The 16,544-nt window shown below is 35.7% G+C and overlaps 1 protein-coding gene across 2 annotated transcripts in view; it reads right to left on the bottom strand.

Annotated features, from left to right (window-relative positions):
- Positions 1-2,860: 2,860 nt before the first annotated feature.
- Positions 2,861-16,544, bottom strand: part of LOC127419798 (translocating chain-associated membrane protein 1-like) — a 47,063-nt gene continuing 33,379 nt past the window's right edge. For both annotated transcript variants that reach the window (XM_051661536.1, XM_051661538.1), the window contains exons 10-11: positions 15,591-15,748; positions 2,861-6,471 (exon numbers count right to left, since the gene is read on the bottom strand). In XM_051661536.1, the coding sequence (XP_051517496.1) occupies positions 6,401-6,471; positions 15,591-15,748 (229 nt within the window). In that variant the 3' untranslated portion in view covers positions 2,861-6,400. The remainder of the gene's footprint in view (positions 6,472-15,590; positions 15,749-16,544) is intronic.

Genomic DNA, 16,544 nt, shown 5'->3' with positions numbered 1-16,544 from the left:
GAATGAAATAAATATAAATGTGTCTATTTATTTGTTCATTTACAAATTGGTACACTTATTCACATGTTTATTTTCAAATGAATAGACTAATAATTTATTTCTTCATTCTTTTTTAATTGGCACTCTACGGCTTCAATAATTCTTAAGAAAAAGGCTGAGGTGTGGGAATAACAAAAAAAAAAACAATGGATAATGTACAGGGGGTGGAATGAGGTCCAGAGTCACGAAAGACCTGAGGTATGTGTTAACCCTTGTGCATCAATAAAAAAAGGTTAAAAAGGTAAAAAAAAAAAACTGCCATAATAATATTGTATATTAATATTATTTTCCACTTTCAATGAGTTAATTTTTTAACCAACATCAGTCCTGATCATAACTACCAAATATTCATTCATTTTCAGGATTTTAACCCTTTAAATGCCAGTTTGTTTAATAATGCCACTGTTGTTTTTTATTTAAAAAAAAAATACAAATAAAAAATATTTTATATATATATATATATATATATATATATATATATATATATATATATATATATATATATATATATATTTTATAATTTTTTTCATATACTAAATGCTAAGGGGATTTTTTATTTTATTTATTTATTTATTTAGTATTATTATTATTATTTGGATTATCACAGTCTGGGATATGTCAATGATTAGCAACAACACTGATTTTGATGCATTATTATTTTTTATGCAGTGTCAGACTTGGAAAAAAAAAAAAACACTCAGAACCTTCATTTTCAGGATTTTAATCCTTTAAATGCCAGTTTGTTTACATAATGCCCCTGTTGTTTTTTACACAAACACACACATTTCTCAATAAACACATACAAAACACACTCTGACATCCATACCAACACACCCACACAATTTTATCTGCATAATTTATTCAACTGGCCTGCAGTGCTCTATAATACAGCAAACAAAAAATAGGAAAAAAGCATGTATTTGCTCCATAGGCTAAACATGAGAAAAATGGCGCCAACTGGTGGAAAATATAAAAAATTAAAATTTTGTAGCCAAGGCTCCAGAATGAAAGCATAATATCATTAGAATTCATGATTTTATGCTTTAATGGCACTGGGTTTTATGCTTTAATGGGTTTCAATGGGGACATTTTTGTCCTGAAGGTCCTGAGTGTAACTATTTTGTGTATTATAGAAACTGAGGTTGAAATATCCAAAATCCCCCAAAAATACACACCTTTGGCAAAATTTATGTCATTGGCATTAACCAGCCAAAATGATTGAAAAAAATGAAAAAGACAAAAAGGTCCCAAAGGTCGCACATGGATTAAAGTGCTACCCTAATCATTAAAGCTGAAGTGTGACTTTTTCTGTGTTAAAATAGTTTCTCCTAGCCCAGCTTAATACAGAGACAACTGTAAGTAAACCATTTGTAGGTTAATTTTCTCAAAAACTGTAAACAGTGTGTTTCTGTGGCACTATAAAAATGTCTGTTTGTTTTGAGTGACCCGTCCTTACAGTCTGGTTCCGAAAGTAAAAATCCCATTAATTTATCCCATGGATTAATTTTTTTCAACGATAACTTACAAAACTTTAAAGATATACCTACCTCAAGCTACGAGGCTGTTCATCGATAGTATATGTTTACGTTAAAGCCATGTGTCTGCGTTATTTCAACTTCATTGTTTTAAAAGATGGTGAGTACACAGCAATGTACCTTTGTCTTTATGTCCGATTTTCCTTCAAAGTCTGTGATGTGATTCACCTCGGAGCTGGATGGTTTGGTTCATGCTTTACAACTCTTTAATGGAGGATTTCATGAAAGTCTATGGAAGAAATGAATGGGAAAAATACTTAAGGAACCCAGACTGCTGAAAAAGTGGGCAGTCACTGTTGAGGGGACTATCTGTTCATTCAATCAACAGAAGATGGGGAAAGCTAAATTAAGAAAGCTTTCTGAAAACAAACATTTATTTTGCAATTCTATTTGGTGGCGCAGAAATGACAAACTTCAGCTTTAAAATAAGACAAACCCATAAACAAAATATGGGTGATTGAATTCTGCTATTAATATGTAAAATTGGCTGGAACATGCATTTTCTTAATCATTACCATAATAATAAAACTGAGCCCAGATTTTATGTATCCTAAATAATTCAAGTGGAAATAGGGAGTCATTTGATCCCTCTTTTAAAACAACGAAATATGACTGGTTGAAATTATGTAGTAACACTTTACAGTAAGTCTCCATTCAGTAATATGAACTAACAATGAACAATATATTTTTTACAGCATTTATTAATCTTAATAAAAATACAATTGTTCATGTTAGTTCACAGTGCACTAAAACTAACATATACAGATTTAAAAAATGTGTTACTATATAATGAAATCAACATTAACCAAGATTAACAAATGCTGTAAAATTATGGTTCATTGTTAGTTCATGTTAACTAATGTTGTTTATGTTAACAAATGGAACCTTGTTTTAAAGTGTTACCTATGGGGTTTTAGAACTGGTGCACACCTCATAAACAATGTGTTTGGAGAAACCCCAGCAAACTCAAACCTGGCTGTAAAACACCGTATATAAAATCCTGCCATGATAAAGTTTAACTAGTGGGACAGGACCATCAACCAGTGACTTCAACACTGTGCAACAGGTTTTAAATGCTTGGAACCATTTGTGTAAATAGTGAAAAAGTCTTTTTTTTTTTTCGTAGTTTAATGTAACATTTTTATTATACGCTATTTTATTTGCATTCTTTCAAATTGCATTTATTCTTTCCCATGTGCAGTTCGCAGTGTGCTGTCTTTTAGAAAATGTAGTTTCACCGGTGGTGCATTTCTGTATTATGAACAAATAAACAAAATTGCTCACACTGGGGTTAAGCAAAAGGTTTAATTGAAGGACAAACATTCAAAAAGCATCACACAGACTTGCATAAATACATATATTAATAACATTCTATATAAAACAAAAAAAAAAAAAAAAAAAAACAATATATCTCAACAAAGGCAAGCTTCAGAAAAGTAACAGTGCATGTACTATGTACAAGCATGGTTGAAAATAATTGTGTATCTGTTGTGATATTTGAAAAGGCTTTGGCGCATCTTTTAATTTCACAAATATCTGAATGCATATGCTAATCAGACTGTCCAAATATCATTGTAAAAACTGATGTATTTTGTGAATTTAACTATTTATAGTATTTTTAATATATATAAATAAATGTATACACACACACACACACACACACACACACACACACACACAAAATAATGAACAATAAAGCCACATCATAAACACCACAGTTGTCCGTTGGGGTCTCTTACGTGAAAAAAAAAAGTTTGTCATTTTCACTTTTGCGTTTTTATCCTTCGGGATTCCACAAGTCAAAATGAAAAACAAAGACATATAATCCAGGTTTTCATTGTTTAAATTACTTTGTTTTAACCCCAAATTAAATAACACACCACTACAAATTAAAAAAGTATCCCACTACAAGTTTTGTCATTTGCATTCTCACTTTACAACACCTGAAATGGCAGAAATTTTCCCCTACACAGTATAAAAATAATAAAACAAAAAAACAGGAAAATATTTATATGCTCTAAATAATGTTCATCTCTAAGTTTTTCCAACTCTATAAAAATAGTTAAAAAATCTGACATATTCAGTACTGAATTACTCTATATAATCTTCAACACATTTTCTTTTTGTCTTTAGTTTGCTGAACATCAGACAGCAATACAATTCTTCTGTAAATGTGTGTATGTGTGTATGTGTGTGTGTGTGTGTGTGTGGGGGGGTGTGATTCCTGAGATTCAACTTGAATCTCAGGAATCAGTTTTGCATTAAACCAAATCTTTATGTTTTTTATTACATGGAAAATGTATCCATAAGGGCATTTAGACAAAACAATTGATGTACTACCTTTTATAGCTTAAACAGCATACTTTTAAAACCCTGAATTGAGAGCGACCAAGGTGGTGAATCTCACAAAACCTGTCACAAACATGTACAGGTATTATTTCAAGTAAAAAAAAAATAAAAAAAAAAAATCACACAAAAAAAAAATAGAAATTATATTTAATATTTGGAGTAAATCGAGCTTCTTCAGGTGCAGTGTGACATATTTTCATGGCAATACATTGGACGCAAGTGTGTGTAAATGCATGTGAAAATGCTTAGACAGGCATTACAAAATGATAAAAATTGGCAGTTTGCGACTTGCTTTCAAAAGAAACTTAAAGCCAGAAAATTTTCACAGATTCCATGCCTATAGTATTATTTCTGCTATTAAGCAACAAACCTTACAGTGAGACAATTCTTCCACAGATCGCAACATGCACACATGTGCACGGCCATTCCAACAGGGTAAAAGAATATTAAAAGTAACCTCTCTTCACCCACAGGCAAATAAACTCGTAACAGGGACATCAACAGTGCTTTAACTGAGATAGACCGCAGCTTCTACCTTTCTTATCTTAAGGACACTTAAAGAAGAATTGTATGGTTTCATGTGAACTGAATACACTGCAGCAGCCCCATCCATGTTGATATACACAGACAGGCAGGGACATCAAAGTTATAGATACATAAAGCTATACATAACCGAGAACAGACCACTCAAACTAAAGGAGGAAGGCCACAGAGAATTTGTGTAGTAAAACAGCTCGTTTCATTACATAGGAACAGCTTTTCAGAGTTTCATAAACGTATAACTTTCAGAAACAGCAAACAGTCTCTCTCCTTAGTTGAAAACTTCTGCTGATTTTCACTAATTTTAAAGTGTTCTCCTTAAAGTTTTTTTTTTTTTTTGCTAAAAGGCTAGCTTCCTTTGCATGAAAAATAAAATCTGCCATTACACAATAATTAGCTCCAATGCTCTATCACATATTTACAACTGAAAACAACAGTGATATCACCATCGATGCATATGGATTATATCAGTAATAACATGGTAGCCATGATAAGCACCAAACTTTTTAATGGTCCTCTGTTACCATGTGAACCCCTTTGAGGGGTAAAATGCAAAAAAAAAAAAGAAAAAAAGAAAAAAGGGGGGGCATATCTACCCTTAAAGAAACTCATCATGCACTGCATCATCCAGGCCTGCAGGGGGAGCCTTTATATAACCAAATCTACTGCGAACACAGTTGCTAAAGAAAAGATTTTACACAAACGTATTCAAACACAAACACCTAAATGAAGACCCAAAATGAAGTTGTCCTAAATTTAGTCATCATCCAAGCATGCAGGGGAGTCTTTACAACCTGCTTTACCTCTAAAAATCTTTCCGGCAAAAGGTTCTCCTCAAACAGCATTCAAATGCAATCGAATACCAAAACAAGACCCTAAATCAAGGCATCATCCAAGCCTGCAGGGGAAGCTCTTGTCAAATTAGCTCTACCGTGGCCAAGGTCACTAAAAACTATGCCAGCAAAAGATTCTCCTCAGTTCAAACACATTTGAACACTAAAAACAAACCCTAAAATTGTTGCTCTTACTCTCCATTTCTAAACAAAAAAAATTACACAGCTGAGGTCATTTAAAAGCTATATAAAAACACAACAGAGTTGTATAGCAGTTTTTAGCTTTGCCACCTCAGCTTCTTTTTATTAATGTAATATTTTCTAACAGAGCTTCATAGTAGCTTAAAAGGACTGAGGGCCTAAAGGTTGACAATTAAAAAGGACACTTTTCAAATGCTTCCATTCACACTAAGTATTTCATAAGAAGCATAGCAACAATTCCGGCATAAATGTGTAAGCATCAGGGCCAAGTTTTCAGGGTATAAAATGGTTCTTTGTATCAAGAGGAACACAACCCTTACAAAAAAATCTAGAGTTCTGACAAACTTGCCTCAAATTTCCCACTCATTATTTTATCTTAACATTTAACATGAGCTTGCGATTCACCGCAAATGTTTGCAGCTCTTCACAGGTAGTGGTGAACCTGTAGCAAACCTTTGGCGACAATGAAGAGCTTACCGCAAAGCATATTTGCATGTGAAAATAATGATTGGGAATTTGCGGCAAGTTTGCCAGAACTCTTGATTTTTGTAAGGGAATTCAGTGAGTGAACGTGGGATGCCCTTATATCATGCACCAGCAACACAGTGCAACATCCTCTTTTGAGCAATAGTTTCTTTGTAGCATTCTCTGCAAATCATAAAAGCTTCTGAAAACCTCCCATTCTTACTAGAAGTCATGAGATAATGGATATCATGAATATAAATTTATAGTGCTTTTAAAGATGCAAATAGGAAAAACAGGAGAAAATTAAAGGTTGAACCATGCTGTACAACTAACTTCCTTAGTTTGTTTCTGTGGTTCTTTGCTTTGTAAACATCTGTTTCATGGAGTTCAGAGTAGAAACAGAGCATCACATTTCGGGCAACTGCTGACTCTTTGCTCTTATGATGATTTTGATTTTCTTGCTCTTGGTGATGTCTTATAATCTGGTTTAATGTCTCCATTGACTGAACCTGTCAGTAAGAAAAGCCTGGTTAAAGACAACGTTTTAAAATATATTTTTCTTTAGTGTAACAATTGTAAACACATGAACGAGGCATGTCCGAATGAGGCACAATGCGATAGATTTACATGGAAGACATCGCTTGTTGATTTGACTTTTGGTCCTAACCAGCCGTGACTTTGACAGGAATTTCGATTACTTGGGTTACATAGAGCGCGACTGTCAGGTTTTGGAAGTAAAATTCATTCATCCATTCATTTTCTCCATGGGTGAAATAATCTTTAACACTAACTCATAAACCTTTATAGACAAACCTACCATGAGCTCCAAGGTTGTTTATCGATTGTGGATGCTTCTGTTTAAGCTATCATTCCACAAATTTCAACTTTTTTAAATATCATGTTTAACTACATTACCCATGATCCTGAAGAGAAAGATCCACCAATCAGAGAATTGTAGCAAAGCGCATCAAAAGAGCTCTGCAGCGACTGCTAACTCCCATGAATCACTGTGATTGAGGCAATCGAGTTTGTCTCCCTACACTCTCAAACTACTGATATATCTGAAAATTTTGCAATAAAATTAAAATATATTGTTTCTATACTAATAATCATCAACTTTAATTCAATAATTTTGTATTTTTCCATAGTTTTGAATTTTCATTGGATTGTAGTTCATTCCTTATTGAAAGATGTTAAAGGGTCACAGCACCCCTGTTTCAGCACAGTTGAGCTCTCACCACATTTTTAAAAGATGCACTAAAAGTGGGTGTGATCAGCAGCGTAGTGAGGGGAGAAAGGGGAGTGAACCCAACAACTGTCTGATCCAGTCAATCAGTTTTATTTTAATAATGCAGTTTAAAGCATCAACGATTCATACAAGTGCTCGTAACAGAATGCACAAATAAATTATACACTGTTTTGTAAGCTCACAATACATTACTCACACTGGTATTTTATATCTGTAATTTAATAATTAAATAAATGCCAAGCCATGTACTCGGTATCGAAAATATATTAATGTTTTACATTTTAATAACTTTTGACTTTTAGACTTATTCCAAGATGATGATTTACAAATATAAGTGCTTAGATCAGTTAACACACTTACATTAGGGATGGATGGATGGATGGATCATGGATGGATAGCGTTTGTGTCTGGGACAGTCAATGTAAACTGCATCTCTAACGAGTCCCAGTCAGATACACCGCATATCACCACATATCTCAAAACACTCATGTTAATAAATGCAAGCTGCACGAACATTTAAAAGGTTTTGCCTTTGAATGAAAGCCTGTCCTGTTTCTCTGTCAGCAGCGCTGGGGGGAATTGCATCACAGTACTACAGTGGGTATCGATTCAGAATAAGCTTTCTGCCGCCGCGATCACCGTGTGAATGAGTCATTAGCAGCTCATTAGCAGCTCTAAACCGCTAAGAGGCAATAAAACCATAGAATTTCAACAGTCCAGAGCTGAATGCCTCAGAGCTATTTCTCCCAATGTAACGGCCATTCAGTTGGAGGCGGTAAGGGCAAGTTTAGCTTGTTTTGCCAACCACCATAAAAAAGAAAAAAAAGAGGATAAAGAAGAACAACAAACACCACAACATTTATTTTCTGGGTAAATGTTGCAATGGAGACACATGATAACTTTACTGCAGCATTTAGTGTTCACGAGGACGTCCACGCACTGGAGTTATTTGTTTGCATTTATTCATTCACATTTCATTAGAAAGAATTAAAATTTGTGAGTATTTTTATACATATGCACAGACGTTATGAGCGAGCATCATTAGACCACATATTAGAGCCTGACCGATGTGGGATTTTTAAGACCGATACTGATTTTAGAGGGGGAAAATACACCGTTTACCAATGTGGTGGTCGATATATAAAAGACCTCTTCTATGTGGATTTTTCAATGATTTTGCACCGATATGACTATGCAAAGGTACTCAGAATATTTGACATTATTATTATACAGTCAACAAATTCTAGAATTAACACTGAGAAATTAAAAAATAAATAAAAATACAATAAATAGTTTAATAAACATCAGTACTGTATGTTTAGTATAAGTCAATTGCTGACCATTTAAATAAAGAATAAATGAAAATAAAACAAATAGCTAAATAAACATCAGTACTGTTTAGTGTCAGTCAGTTGCTGACCGTTTAAATAAAGAATAAATAAATAGCTAAATAAACATCAGTATTACTGTTTAGTCAAGATATTCAGCGGCAGCAGTGTTACACCATATTCTGCTATGCAAGTTCAGGGGAAACTTTCAACAGTGGAAAACCAGACTTTTAAATATTAAATTTTATAAATCCAATGACTGGAATTGTTCAGTTGAAGGGGGTACCAAACTGCAAATCCTGAACAAAAGAGTTTGGTGAATACATGTTTACACATTAGCTTCCACTCAGCTGACATGGTATGAAAGTAGCTACATGATTAGTTAGTTAGCTATAAGCTCGTTGTCATGGAGAGTAAAAGATGGACATTGTTTAATTTACTTTCCAGCATTGTGTCTCACCAACTAGGTAACAACATAGCATGAAATCAACACTCAACAGACACAATCCACTACCGCACCGTTGTCTGTTGAGCTGCAAAAAGATGCTCTGATGTTTACCTTTCAGTCTGCTACATTACTGACTGCACTGACAAACTATAGCTGGCTAACATAACAACCAGATGAGATAAACATGAGTGACATGGTTGTCAGGGACAAGGTTAACGTTATATTACTCATTTTGAAAAGGGAATATGATGGGGTCATTGTTTATCAACTTTCCAGTATGTATTTCACAAACTAATTAACAACTTACTGTGAAGACACCACTGAACTCCGCACTGTCTGCAGAACCACCGTCAGCTCAGCTCTGTAAACAATGGAGTCGGAGCGCGCTCTGCTGGACAAACTACGTTATGACACCAATTCTAAAACATTGTTTTCTGCATTATATTTTCTGAAAGAAGTTTACATATCGGCGCATATAGGTAAAATATACGCCGATACTGATATATTGGTGAAAGGCTAATATCGGCCGATAATATCGGCTGACCGATATATAGGTCAGGCACTACCGCATATTCAAACAATTATGACTTCCAAAAACTGTTAAGACTCTAAATCTATGCTTTTTTACATTTGCCGATAGGCTAGCCCATATTTTCTTTTTTTTAACAAGGACTATCATATGTGAATTAATTTATATGTATACCATTGTTATATTATGTTATATTATCCTGGCAATAAAAATGAAAGAAAAGGTGAACAGAATCAATATTTATGGGAGCAGAATACTTATCAAATAAAATATTCTAAAATATTTGAAAAAGTATCACAATTTACCGTTACATGAATTAGGGTGAAAGTTACTACTGTGACCGCATTATTTGTATAATATTTGTCTCAATACATGCGTTCATAGTTTTACGTAATAACCAGAAAAGCTATGCAGTTCAAACCTGTTGGTTAGGAGCTTTGTTATTCATTATCTGTCATAGTATTTTATTAGTAGTTAATATGTGCTATTAACCAATGATGCCCCAAAGCTTAACAATATTGATTATTTTTGGGAGTGACTATTTGCTTTCAGATGTAACCCCAATAGTCTATTGGCAACATAGAAATGCACAACAAAGTGCGTTGAGCATGTCGCTCCAGTGGTGTGGAGCGCAACGTCGGTGTGCCGTGTCTGTACGACCAGGATTCGATTCTTCGTTTGGTGTGTAATTTTTCCCATTCTGTTTCTTGACTACACTCTTAATATTTTCTTTATTAGTATTTTTTATAAATAAAAAAATCATGTAAAAGTAGTTTTACTTAAGTAATATTGTAGTAACCATGTTTTTTTTTTTTGGCAGAAAACAGATTTGACAACATTAACAATTATTGGTGTTATTAAAGTAATAGTGTGTTAATATAGTAACCATGTTTAATTTTGTGGTTACAATTATTTTACTACAAAATACCATGGTGATACTATGGTATCAGAACAGATCCATGGTCCAATCAGTTTAGTGCATTATTTAGGACTTTAGAACCCTTTTAACACGACGGGGGGAGGTGGTGTTAAAATCTTTTGTTTGAGCTGAAAAAGGTGCAGTGGGGACTCACATGGTGCAAGGCAAGATCAAACATGATCGATTAGATTAGCAACATACACTGATCAGCCACAACATTAAAACCACTGAAAGGTGAAATGAATAACATTATCTCGTTACATTGGCATCTGCCAAGGGGTGGGATATATTAGGCAGCAAGTGAACAGTCAGTTTTTGAATTTCATGTGTTGGAAACAGGAAAAATGGGCAAGCGTAAGGATCTGAGTGACTTTGACAAGGGCCAAATTGTGATGGCTAGATGACTAGGTTAGAGCATCTCCAAACCGGCAGGTCTTGTGGGTTGTTTCCGGTATGCAGTGGTTGGTACCTGCCAAAAGTGGTCCAAGGAAGGACAACCGGTGAACCGGCAACAGGGTCATGGGCACCCAAGGCTCATTGATGCGCGTGGGGAGTGAAGGCTAGCCCGTCTCATCCGATCCCACAGAAGAGCTACTGCAGCACAAATTGATGAAAAACTTAATGCTGGCCATGATAGAAAGGTGTCAGAACACACAGTGCATTGCAGCTTGCTGCGTATGGGGCCGCGTAGCCGCAGACCGGTCAGAGTGCCCATGCTGACCCCTGTCAACAGCAGAAAGTGCCTACAATGGGCACGTGAGCATCAGAACTGGACCATGGAGCAATGGAAGAAGGTGGCCTGGTCTGATGAATCACGTTTTCTTTTAGATCATGTGGACGGCCGGGTGCGTGTGTGTCATTTACCTGGGGAAGAGACAGCAGCAGGATGCACTATGGGAAGAAGGCAGGCCGGTGGAAGCAGCGTGATGCTCTGGGCAATGTTCTGCTGGGAAACCTTGGGTCCTGGCATTCATGTGGTTGTTACTTTGACACGTACCACCTACCTAAAGATTGTTGCAGACAACGTACACCCCTTCATGGCAACGGTATTCCCTGATGGCAGTGACCTCTTTCAGCAGGATAATGCGCCCTGCCACACTGCAAAAACTGTTCAGGAATGGTTTGAGGAACATGACAAAGGGTTCAAGGTGTTGACTTGGCCTCCAAATTCCACATATCTCAATCCGATTGAGCATCTGTGGGATGTGCTGGACAAACAAGTCCGATCCATGGAGGCCCCACCTCGCAACATACAGGACTTAAAGGATCTGCTACTAATGTCTTGGTGCCAGATACCACAGGACAAATTCAGGGGTCTTGTGGAGTCCATGCCTTGATGGGTCAGAGCTTTTTGACGGCACAAGGGGGACCTTCACGATATTAGGCAGGTGGTTTTAATGTTGTGACTGATCGGTGTACATTGGCAGTAGTGCCCGACCGATATATCGGTATCGGCGTATATGTTTACTGATATGCTCAGATATGAATTTTTTTTTCAGAACATATAATGCAGAAAACAATGCTTTAGAATTGTTGGCATTACGTAGTTTGTCCAGCAGAGTGTGCTCCAACTCCACTGTTTACAGAGCTGACTCTGAGCTGACGGTGGCTCTGCAGACAGGGCGGAGTTAAGAGGTGTGGAGTTGAGTGGTGTCTTTTCGGTAAGCTGCTAACTAGTTTATGAAATACATACTGGAAAGTTAAAACAATGACCCCATCATTTTCCCTTTTCAATATAACTAATATAACATTAACCCTGTTCCTGACTACCGTGTCACTCATGTCTGTTTGCAGTTAGCCAACTATAGTTTGTCAGTGCAGTAAGTAATGTAGCAGATTGAAAGGTAAACATCGGAGCATCTTTTTGCAGCTCAGCAGACAATGGTGCAGTGGTGGATTGTGTCTGTTGAGTGTTGATTTCACGCTACGCTATTACCTAGTTGGTGAGACACAATGCTGGTCCATCTTTTACTCTCCGTGATAACGAGCTTATAGCTAACTAGCTAACCACGTAGCTACTTTCATTGCTTGTCAGCTGAATGGAAGCTAATGTGTAAACATGTATTCACCAAACTGATTTGTTCAGGATTCACAGTTTGGTACCCCCTTCAACCAAACAATTCCAGTTGTTGCATTTATAAAATCTTATATTTAAAAGTCTGGTTTTCCACCGTTGAAAGTTTCCCCTGAACTTGTATAGCAGAATACGGTGTAACACCGCTGTTTTTCTCTTGTCTTGGCAGGTGTAAATGCTGCTTCTTTTTTTTACAATCTGCCCCTAATTGACTGGCAGTATTAAAATAGTCAGCATTTGACTGATACTAAACATACCGTACTGATGTTTATTTAGCCTTTTATTTTATTTGTATTTATTCTTTATTTTAATGGTCAGCATTTGACTGATACTAAACATACAGTACTGATGTTTTTTAAAGCTATTTATTGTATTTTTATTTATTCTTTATTTAAATAGCCAGCAACTGACTGATACTAAACATACAGTACTGATGTTTATTTAGCTATTTATTTTATTTGAATTTATTCTTTATTTAAATGGTCAGCAACTGACTGATACTAAACATACAGTACTGATGTTTTTTTTAAGCTGTTTATTGTAATTTTATTTATTCTTTATTTTCTCAGTGTTCATTTCTAGAATTAGTTGACAATGTATAATAATAATGTCAAATACTCTCTGATAAAAATATTTAAGAAAGCAGCCTTCTGAGTACCTTTGCATAGTCATATCGGTGCAAAATCGGTGAAAAATCCACATAGAAAAGGTCTTTTTTCATTTCAGCTCAAAAATTAACTATATTGGCCACCATATAGGTAATCGGTGAATTTTTCCCCTCTTAAATCAGTATCAGTCTCAAAAATCCCATATCGGTCAGGCTCTAATTGGCAGTTTGTTGTTCATTCAATTACTGATTGATTTTATAATGCCACATAATATTTGGGAGCAGCTTTTTGACGAGAAAAAAACATTCAGATTTCATACAATGTCATATGATTTCATACAAGACCATTATATTGTGAACATAATGCAAAAGTTAACATGGCATTAACATTGCTTGATAATGTGCGCCATTTCACACGGAATAAAGAAACCTAATTTGAACATAAAGATGCTCACTACTGTTATCACCGCCTAATAGCTCAAACTGATAATGCTGTGTATTTGTGCTGACCTTATTGTTTTTGAACCAGATCAAATCTCCTGCTTCGGTAAGTTTTTTGTTTTGTTCTGCCGTTCGGCCTAATTATACCACTTATTTTCATATGTACACGAATGCCAACATAATGTAGTACATTTTATTCAGAACCCAGCCCCAGTTAAACCGTAACACCAGAGAATGACGCTGAGGGAACCCATACAATAATGTTCCACACTATTGTGAACTACACTCACGCTATTGTAGGCTACTGTATAATGTAATTAAGTTGAATAATAAACTTTATCATGTAATCATGAACGCTGCCACCCTGTGTGACTGTATCGGCAATGATTTTACCTTTAAACACAATCGTGGCAACAAATATAAGTTAAATACCATGTAAAAAATATATACAGTATAATATGAACAAATGACCAACAATGATCTAACAGGACAGAGTGTCAGTAACAGCCACAGCGCAAAATGGCTTTTTGTGAATCTACTGGATGTAGTTTACTCTCTACATGAATCCAGACAGACAATAAGATAAGTAAAGCTGGTCTCAAACCCACAATTAGCAGGAAAAGACAGTATCAGATGACACGAGCGCACAGCACCTGAGCTATCAGTCCACATTTGACTTTTAAAGAACTTCAGTTTTTAACTACTCCACACCAACCGCTGTTTAACTTTTTACTTTAAAGAATAATTTTTAAAAACGACAAAAACAAAAAACAAAAAAAACAAGCATGCACGCACACACCTTACCCACCTCAACCCCATCACGCTTATAAGCGGGTCTAAAACTTTTAGTCTAACACTGCTGACTAGCCAAGTCAATTATAACACGGGTTAACGGCATTAATTAAATGCATTGTTGCTGTTTTTCATTAGGGATAACAAAGTAAATTATGAATGTTCGCAATGTATTTTAGTTTTGATTTTCAGGAAGATAATTAAATAGCAACAGTTTTAATTGTATATCAATCCATGAGCTTACTAAGCTATAACTTAAATGCTGCCATTAATTTTGCATTGTTAGATCACCTTCTACACATCAAAATGTAAAAAGTACAACACAAATAATAATATTAACAATTTAAACATAATAACTCTCACTTTCTTCACACTATTAAACAATGGTGACAAAAGTGTCCCTTTGCGCCTCCTGGCAGTGATTTTGCGAATGTGACTCACGTGTGAGAACTGAAAGTTTTCACGTGGCGGTACTCCCCGCAGTAGTAAGGCTCATTCTGGTTGCTTACCCACTGTATCAACTCTCTCAACTGACTGATGCTGCTTGAGAGTTTGAAGCACTGGTCACGTGCATGGCAACGACTCGCTTGTCAAAGGTTAAAGGCCACGCCTTCTCATGAATAATATCAAGAACACCCGTGACGTAGATGCGCTGAAATTCAATGGAAAGTTCAAACCTGGAAGACGAAAACAGCCCGAAAAATTGCTAAATTAACCCTTTTCCTCTTGAAATTAAAAATAACTAATGTTAATATTCTCTTCCCTTATGTGCAAGACATATATACCTGTTAACATCTCAAAAAATGACCCTTTAAGAACAGTCATGTACCTTTGTCCGATTCTTGTATATTTTTTTAATATTTTTGCCTCAAACTATGATTCACCTTGGAGCTGGTTGGTTTGGTTCATGGCTTCATTCTCTGTGAAGGATTTTATGAAATCCCTATGGAAAAAATGAATGGGAAAAATACTTCCAGAAACAAAGATGGCTGAAAAAGTGGGCAGCTACTGTTGCACTCTATTTCTGTAGCATTGTGTTGAGTAGCCCCTCCCACTTTTAAATTTCATTGGTCCAGCTTATAATTGGCTGTGTTTGTGTCACGTCACACAACAGTTTTGCGTCTTGTCGCATCGCATCTGGTTAGGACACAGTTGAACTTTTCACACACGGAGGATATAGTTATCTTTCTAAAATTATTTACATTTAAATGCAAAAACGAAAACTTTCTGAAGAGACTCACCCCGAGTGTCCTTTTTGCTGGGTCTGCTTTTCGGGCTGACGGCTTTCTTCTTGCTAGCCTGGATTTGAGTTTGTTCTCTCCACTTCTTTAGCTGGAAATTGATAAATTTCCACATCATCCAGGCCTGGGTCAGGCAGATGGCTGACAGGCAGGTCATCCTGAGAGAGGAGAGCCCAGCAAATCACACATATTACTATTTAATATCTGTCTAAAGTAGGGATGTTCAAAGTACTGGCACTAAAATTAAAAAGATTTAATGATACCAGTGTTTCTGCAGTACAGTAGCACAGAGTACTGCCTCAATTCGAGCCTACTGACAAACGGTTGCTTTCAAATGCTCACGTTTATTTCAGTGCGTGCTCTTTTTCTCCTTTTACACCCCAATGGTGCTGATTTTGGTGTCAGAGCCGGTGCTTGACCAGAGGAAGTGAGAAGTGATCAGAAGAGGAGCGCTCGCACCTCACGGTAAAAGAAAACGAAATGTTCTTAATTTACTTTTTATTTTTTAGTGCAAAATAGTTTTTACTTACAGTACTTTGATATTTTACTTTAAATAAGCTAAAAGGCATGTGTTCAGCATATTAACTATTTTTGCGATGGTATCGAAATAGGTATTGAGAATTGTGAAATTTTACTTGTATTGGTACTGACTACAAAAATGGTGGTATTGTGACAACCCTAGTCTAAAGCATAGAAGAACAAATAGCCCAAACTATGCAAAACAGTATTAGAAGAATTTTTTTTTTTTTTAATTATATTAGCAAAATATGTCTCATATGAATCACTGATGCTAGCAAGTGGACAATATCATTAAGGGCTTTTCACACTGCGGTTAACCCCGGGTTATCGTATTTTGAACCCCCGCTTTTAACCCCAGGTAATGTAACATTTCACACTTGTATTTTTGAAAGGGGGTTAGCACCGCTTTTAACTGGGGATATGAAACTCATGAGC

This window comes from Myxocyprinus asiaticus, chromosome 29 (genome assembly GCF_019703515.2).
Source record: "Myxocyprinus asiaticus isolate MX2 ecotype Aquarium Trade chromosome 29, UBuf_Myxa_2, whole genome shotgun sequence".
In the NCBI taxonomy this organism is placed as follows: domain Eukaryota; kingdom Metazoa; phylum Chordata; class Actinopteri; order Cypriniformes; family Catostomidae; genus Myxocyprinus; species Myxocyprinus asiaticus.
This window is presented reverse-complemented; position numbering and strand designations above follow the sequence as displayed.